Source organism: Cyprinodon tularosa, unplaced genomic scaffold (assembly GCF_016077235.1).
Source record: "Cyprinodon tularosa strain WSP-4 unplaced genomic scaffold, ASM1607723v1 ctg381, whole genome shotgun sequence".
Classification (NCBI taxonomy): domain Eukaryota; kingdom Metazoa; phylum Chordata; class Actinopteri; order Cyprinodontiformes; family Cyprinodontidae; genus Cyprinodon; species Cyprinodon tularosa.
The window spans coordinates 557,239-565,557 of NW_024039098.1; the positions used below are offsets into that span (position 1 = coordinate 557,239).

At 35.6% G+C, this 8,319-nt stretch overlaps 1 protein-coding gene and 1 long non-coding RNA gene across 2 annotated transcripts; one reads left to right on the plus strand and one right to left on the minus strand.

Moving 5' to 3' along the window:
• Positions 1-295: 295 nt before the first annotated feature.
• LOC119791151 lies at positions 296-2,453 on the plus strand. Its single transcript, XR_005281811.1, has 3 exons — positions 296-1,501; positions 1,573-1,702; positions 2,416-2,453. It is a non-coding gene; the product is annotated as an uncharacterized LOC119791151 (long non-coding RNA).
• guca1a (guanylate cyclase activator 1A) lies at positions 642-5,423 on the minus strand. The gene is made up of 4 exons (XM_038297072.1): positions 5,094-5,423; positions 3,479-3,628; positions 3,293-3,386; positions 642-1,462 (listed from the first exon to the last, which is right to left on the minus strand). The coding sequence occupies exons 1-4, from the start codon at positions 5,289-5,291 to the stop codon at positions 1,335-1,337; spliced, it is 570 nt and encodes a 189-aa protein (XP_038153000.1). The 5' UTR covers positions 5,292-5,423; the 3' UTR covers positions 642-1,334.
• Between the last annotated feature and the right edge of the window lie 2,896 nt (positions 5,424-8,319).

Consider the following 8,319-nt stretch of genomic DNA (forward strand, 5'->3'; position numbering starts at 1 on the left):
AGGTGAAAATCTAGGGGAAAATGTGAATGAGGATGTTTGTGGACTAGGATTTTAAATCATATATAAAAATAAAAGGTACAGTAAAAACAGTAAATAAACTAAGAGTCAATTTGAAATTAACTCTAATTCAGATAAGTTGAGTGATAACTGACAGGAAACGTTCCTTTTCCTTTTTAGGCTGCTCCAAAATTCTTTATAATTTTAATGATAAACCGCAAAAGATGAGACTTTATTTTTTTAGCAGATGCATCATGTTGGCATACATTTTTAAACACAGTTAAGTGTGTCAGTTAAAAACAACTACGGTATCGGTCACATGACTTTCTTGAAGCGACACCGATACAGGGTTTAGCTCTATGGGCTCCTAGTATGCACCAAAGTCACTATTAGATACTATGCACTTAGAATAATTCATTGTATTCCACCTGCAAATTGTCTTACCTACCTCCTTAAATGAAGATAATATTAACCTGTTTAAAGAAAAAATGACAAACATGTACATTTTATGGTAAATTGTTTTCAATTCAGGGGCCATATTGGAACAGGACCCTGTTAGGCCCCTTCTAGAACCGGCCCTGTCCTCAAATTCCTCTTTAAATGCATTTATTGGAATTTTATTTAATAAATCAAGCTGAGACTAGTTCAGTTTTCAACTTTTATTTATTTTGTGTACATTTTTACAGTCTATTTTTTCCACATACACTGAACCAACAGGGGTTCTATATACATACACTGGATAGATCTGCAACTTGTGCAGGTTGTAATATAGACCTATGCAGATTTCACTCTGGTCATTTGAACTGAACTGAAAAATGCAGAAACATTCAATTTGACACAGAAAGAAAAACAAAATTATTTTTTTCTAATTTTCTTGCAGCTTTAAGATATAAAAAAAATGTATAAATATGTTTTTTTTTCTCAATATATCATCAGACAAAACCTGAAAAGCACTGTTCAGTGCTTCAACTGAAGGCACCAGATGAGCACAACAGAAGCAGATTATTCTGAATCTGTCTCCATGTTGAATATTAAACCAACCCTTCAGTCAAAGAAACACACTCATGCCCTGTTTTTCATTTCCATCCTTAAACACAGAACAATAAAAAAAAGTTCATGATACAGAATCGAGTCCTCCTCTAAACCTTGGAGAGCTCCCCCTTATTAACCCAGGATAAACACTGGAGAAAGCCTGTTTAAAGTGCATGAGTGTCACTCATTCGGAGAATAAACTTAGGATATGTCTGCGTTACGGTGGAGTCAAATTACTGTACAGAAGAGCTTTTCTTTTTTCCCAAGAGGCAGAGTTGTGAGGTAAGATGAGGGACGTGCAGAGCCTAAACACTGTGCCTCCTGTTGTGGATCATAGCCATAATGTGGCGCAGGTCCAAGCTCTTCATCATCACCTCCATGAAGTCTTCATCGCTTCGAGCGCCTTCCACAAACTCCTCCAAAGACAGCTCACCTGTTCAGAGACGCACAGCGTTACAAATTAAGCTTCAAAGTAAGTTTTCTGAATCTTGCAGTAATTATCTATTGAATACTTTAATATTTAAATATCTTCATCTGTTGCAGATGGGTTTTCCTGCTACTGGAGCGACATCTCAGATGTAGCTGGATCCAATCACCTCAATCCTTATCTAGAGGATGTTTAAATGTTCTCTCTATCTAAGAGGGTGTCTTTGCTTCAGCTTGAGCTTTTTAGGTGAGACCTGATGAAAACTATTTATTTATTCTCTCGGATATCTAAACAATCCAAAAGATGATTCTCATTTTTTACTGTTATTCAGAGATGGGAAGTAAGGAAGTACAAATACTTCCTTACTGTACTCAAGTAGATTTTTCTGATATTTTTACTTTACTACTTATTTTTATGCCGACTTTTTCTACTTCTTACAGTTTTACACAAATATCTGTTCTTTCTACTCCTTACATTTTTAAAAATTGGCTCGTTACTTTAGTTTTGAATCATTTCAATGGAGTTACCGTTATTATTTTTCACGTCATCAATACCAAATTCAATCTAATTGGATGGGAATCTACGTTGCATTTGATGCACCACTACAAGATGAATGGACAGATTCGGCGGTATTCATTGGCGGCAAATCATTGCAGCTTGGTGGCGGTGGCGTTAGCATAGTAGTATGGACGACGAGATGATTGAAAATGAACACAACGGAGATCTAGTCCTATTGGCAGACATCCATTTAAAATGTAGGCAACGGCATGAAAAAAGTGGTTTCTACTTTTACTTTTATACTTTAAGTAAATTTACAAGCCTGTACTTTGTTGCTTTTACTTGAGTAAAGAAGTTTAATCAGTACTTCCACTTTTACCAGAGTATTTTTTAACACAAGTATCTGTACTTTTTCTCAAGTATGGAAAGTGAGTACTTTTGCCATTTCTGCTGTTATTCAGGGGACCCTAAGGACTCTGACCATCCAAACCAGGCCAGTACTAAAGGCGACGAGCCAAAACCCGTTTGGCAGAGATTGACATTGATCCTGCTTACTGGCTGACAGCCTGTGATCCAGAAACTGACATGTATGTATGTATGTATATATATATATATATATATATATATATATATATATATATATATATATATATATATATATATATATATATATATATATATATATATATATAGCAGAGGAAAGCCATTGTGGTTGACATAAGTGACCATCAGGAAAAAAAGAACATAAAAAACTAGAGAATTATATATATATATATATATATATATATATATATATATATATATATATATATATAGTTTTTGAAAGTTTTCCTCTGTTTTTTTATATATATATTTATATCTATATATATATATATAAAATAAAGACATATATTTATGTATATATCTTTATTTTATATATATATAGAGATAGATATATTCAGGATATGGACAAGAGACACTTTTATGGCTCATTAAGACAAATAATATGTAAACATGTTGAAATCTTTGTTAAACTGATTTATTTACAGTTTAATTCAAGTTAAAGCTAATTTCTCTTTTCTTTTCTTTTTCTTTTTTATTTTCCTGTCACTCAATGAAACTGTGTTACAGACCTACTTTTCACTCCTGGACTTTGTCTAGATGTTACTGATAAATCATGGCCTGGAGAGGATTTAACTATACTGTAGGTTAATTAATACATATTTAAACTAATCATTGGGAAACTTTTATTTTTTCTGTTTTTGCCTGAACTCTGATTGTTCCTCTTTCTTAATGCCAAACTGGATTTAATGGGATTTGGAAAGTGGAATGGACAGTGAGCATCACCCGCCCACTCACCGTCTCCGTTGACATCAATCCTATCAAAGACTCTGTTGGTGAATTCCTCCGCCGTCGTCTCCTGATTGTCGTTCCCATTGATCGCCCGGATGGCCTGGAGGAGAGGGATTCAAACCAGCAGGTCAGATTCAAACCTAGGAGGAGGTTTAGGGGAACTGGGAGCCAAAGGGCGCGTGACCTCCTTACCTTGATGATGTTGAGGAGTTCGTAGCGGTCGATGCAGCCGTTTCCATCCACGTCGTAGAGTTTGAAGTACCATCGAAGCTTGTGCTCCATCTTTCCCCGCATCACCAGACTCAGGGCCGCCACGTACTCCATGAAGTCTATGTAGCCGTCCTGCAGAGGCAATCAGCGTTTAATCTGTGCCAAAACCTGGGTTATAATCCATAACTAGACTTGCTTCACATTTTAAGTTTTGTTTATTCAAAACCTTTAATGGGTAAAGAAACAGCGTCGGTTCATTGAACCTAAGCCAAAGCAGATTATCTCTGCCCTGTCTGTGTCACAACAATCTAAGCATCGTCTCCGGGATAATCTCTTTGTTCAATCAAGCACACAGATTACAGCAGCCCTTTTGTTGGCTCAAGGAGGAAGTAAATATAGCTTCTGAGACAGAAATCCGCTGACGACCCTGTCCGTCGGACAAAAGAGGCACCCAAATAAAATGATCCTGGAAGAAACATTTGGCTAAAAGCTTGTAGCTCAAATAAAGGCTGCTGCATTCCAGGGGACAAATTATACTGAACCAGTTTTCTGCTTCAGTTGAGTATTTTTAAACAAGTCACAGCAGAAATGTTTCAGTTCATTATGAAACTTTAAGTTTTACAAATAAACAGAATCTGCAGCCTCTGAAATAGTTTGTCTTGTTGTCGTGGTGTTGGTGCGTTCAATGAAATAGATTATAAAAAAAAAAAACTAAAAAAAAACTTCTGCCAACCTGCTTAGAAGAAGGAAAATCTATAAATGATGCAATTTATTGATCAGATATTTAAATAAAACGCAATATTTAGCATATCTATGAAAATAAGTTGATTTTAATCATTAAAAATGATTATTTATCAACCTTTTTTTAATGTGTCTGATGTGATTTTAAAAATGAATGTTACTTGGTTCTTTTTTGTTAAATATTTCTTAGGAACTGTTACATTTATTATAAAAAATAAAAAATAAAACCAGATAATTGTTAATAAAAATAGGGTGCAACTTATCTCTTCAGCCTAACTGAATTATATTAAACCGATATAACAAATTACTTAAAATAGTAACGTTTCCAAACTTGAGATAAATATTAAAATTATGATTTTACTATTTTTTTTCACCTAAAGTATATTTAAAACTTGTGTTGGGTCAGCCAGGCCAGCAGGGGGCCCTAAGCAGCGTCTGTTTTCACTTACATGCAATTTTACCAGACTCTGAATTTATTTAGAAATGTGGAAGCAGTGTTTTATTATTGTGTTTTTAACTCTTATTTATAATCAGTCTCAAATTTTCTGTATTTATTCCTTTCTTTCACATTTATGGTATACTTGTGTTTGAATTTGCATCCAACAATTGATACAATTTTTGTTAATTATTGTTTTGCATCTAAAGGTCTAGTTCTATAAAAAAAACTTTTACATCAAATATTTATCTTAAAGTATAAAACTTTTTTTTTTTTAGACTTAAAAGTAAAAATGGAGTATATAAGTATTTAAATCTAAAATGTAAAAATATAAAGCATTACTGTTAGGGCTGTTTTATTGTTTTATACAGATTTATTTTATCTTTTAAGTGGAAATATTTAAAGGAGTGGAAAACTGACCTTGTTCATGTCGAATGTTCGGAACATCTGCTCTATGTAGGCATTGGCCTCTTGGTCCAATCCTTTCAGCCCGAAGAACTGCTTGAACTCGTGCAGCGTGAGCTGCCCTGATGGACACTCCGTCATGAACTTCTTGTACCACAGGTGCATCTCCACCGCTTGCAGGTCATCCACGGTGCACCCGTTGGAGTTGCCCATTTCTCTAACAGCTGGAGGAGCAAACTGCTGCTGCTACTGCACAGAACTCACTGCCCAATTGGTCTACTGTGAAGCGGATCTTATCCCTGTTCACAGTCACACAACACTGGGACCTTTAGGATGAGGGTGGCACTTGGCAAGATCCTTTTGTAGTTCACCAGATCTCCACGCCCCCCTCATTATTCTCCTTGGCTTTAATCTCTGGCTGTAATCCAGGAAAATGCAGTTGATCAGCTTAATCCCTCCATTAAAAGGGCAGGTTGGCCTTCCCGCGTTTGCCCAGGGATGTGCTGACACGCACAATGCAGGCTTCATGTCTCACATGCAGGTACAGGACACCCAACATGCACCATGGCTGATGAGACATGTTCTTTATGCGGACTGGATTACTAACAGTGCAGAGCCTTATAGAGAACCCTCTGCTCCTCCCACCAGTTATACAAACATACCTGCTTATTATTTAGGCTGATGGGTTAATTTTCCAGTTATAAAAATGAACATTAACCAGCTAACAGTCTACAGTCTAGGATGGAGCGTCTGGATCTTGGGCATGGCGTGTTGTGACCTTCTTGGGAACTTCCTGGGACTTTCTCTTCTAGGAAAATTGGCAGCCATCCATGCTTTCCGTTTCCTCTTCCAAGGGCTTCTCTGAGGGCATTGTTGACGTCTTTCATGTTGGCATCTTGTTAGCACCTCTACGTAAAGGAGTCCGCTGGGGTTTCCTTATACAATGTACATAGTGCCTTAGAAAATTATCCACCTCCCTTTAGATTTCACATGCTGTAACCTCATTGACCTTCACAAGAAAAAATCTAAAATTATGAACTCTTTTTATAAAAGCTATGCAATATAAACCTGAATAGAAATTTATTTATCTATTTTGAAATGTGTTAAAGTTGAATTTAAATTGAATTTCTTTCTTTTTTTAAATTTTTTATTTGTCCTGTATGGCGATGTTGCAATAAGAATAATTGTCTTGATACCAAAAAAAGAGCCCAACAGATTTTGGTTTCACAAGTGGAGCAGTACGGCTATCGCCATAGTGTACCGCTTGATTTATGCACATAAATAGCTTTATTATAACTATGCGGAAGGAAGTAGAACAGGAAAGGAAAAACAGAAAAAGGAGAAAAGATGAAAAGGAGAAAATTATAAAATGTCTTCAGTCTGCTTCAACTCCTGCAAGGAGATGTAAAAAGAACAGCTCAACCAACAGATATAGTATAAGAGATATAATAAAGTAGCACCTTGATGCTATCGCTGAAGTATTATTATTTAATCTGACATGTATACTATAGTAGCTGAAGATAAGAATATGGGCTTTCTGTATGGAATTAAATCTAAGTACCTGGAGCCAAGCACCTGTAGTTGTTTGTGAGAGTGCACCGTGCATTTAAAGTTTATCCAAAGGAAAAATGCTCAAAAGTGGTTGTGAAGAGCCAAAGACCCGCCCCCTCGGAGCACTGAGGAGAGCTCCGGGGGACCCAAAACCCCAGATTCCCAAAGGGATCTCCAGAGAAAAGGCAACCAGGAGGCGCCAACCCAGGAAATCAGCCCGCCGCTAAGGGAGGAGGAGCGACGGCCCCGAGGAAATCCCCCAGCTTTTATCTACTCCATTTTGGTGTACCCCAAGGTTCTGTTTTTGGACTGCTGTGTGTGTGTGTTTCTTTTTATTCCCAGCATTACATTGAGTCAGATAAGCTTTCCAAAAAAGTAAAAAAAAAAAAACAACAAACCTCTGGACTTTGTTTTCCAAGTTTGAAAGCATTTTGTTTCCAGGAAGTTTTCTCAATTCAAAATGTCTGGATGAGCGTTTCAGTTCCAGGCTTATAGAGAGACTATGACCTGGATGACTGGAGGAATCTTCACCAGCATTCAGAAAAGCTTTTTTCTCATGTACTGCTTCATAGAGACGTCTTATCTCTTTTATTTTTTTGTGTTCCTCCATAAATTTTTTAGAATTGATCTTAACTTAACTACCTTATAATAAAGGCAATTAGTTGCTCCGAAATGTTTTATTCCAAAGCAATTGAGTAATCATGCACACTTTTATGCAGGGTGGTGGCAGCATCATGCTGTGGGGACCATTTCATTCAGAAGGCACAGCTACACTGGAAAAACAATATAGAAATTAGTAAAAATGTCTTAAATTAAGTGTTTTTACCCTTAATTTGAGTAGGTAAATGAGATAGTTTCCCAATGGAATGAGTATTTTAAATTCTTAAAATAAGATAATTAGATAATATGCACTTGAAATAAGAAAATGCAATTTATGTTTTCTTATTTTAAGTGTAAATTGTCTTGGTCCATTGGCAAAAATGTGACTTATCTCCTCAATCTAAGAACAAATACATTTATTTGAAGGAAAAAAATGACTTGTGTAGATTTCAATTTCTTCCCGTGTCAAAGCAAATTCTGTTGTTAAACTGGCTCAAAGTCCAGACCTAAATAAACTTAAGCTGTGAAAAGACTTGAAATTGAACGTTTGCGGATGTTTTCCAACAATCGAATCTATTTGAGCTACTTTGTTTCAGAGATTAGGCTGATTGGTAGAGACACCGATAGATGGATAAACAGAATTAAATCAGAAAAGGTTCAAGAATGACGTAAGTTTCTACCTTTAAGATGAAATAAGTCTGTTTCATGGCTGATTAGATTTAATTTAATTTGATGTTTTACTCTAAAATATCCAAACAGTTTGAGCAAAATTTAGAAAGGATAATAAAAATGTTTTTTAAAGGTAATTTGCAGGTTTTTTTTTCCACAGGTAAATGAGATTAAAGAAGATTAGTAAAGACGTTTATTTCAATACAGTCACTCTGATCTCAGCGTCCGTAGCAGGAAATTACAGAAGTTGTTTTCAATAACAAAACATAAGATATCTGTTAATAAACATGTATTCATCACTCATATAAAAATTCCAGATAATTTCTAATGAAATTAGCTTAAAATAGAAGCATAGAAACAAAACTTACACTTAAAAGAAAATGCACAACTTAAACCTTCAGGAATTAAGGTTTAATGGAAT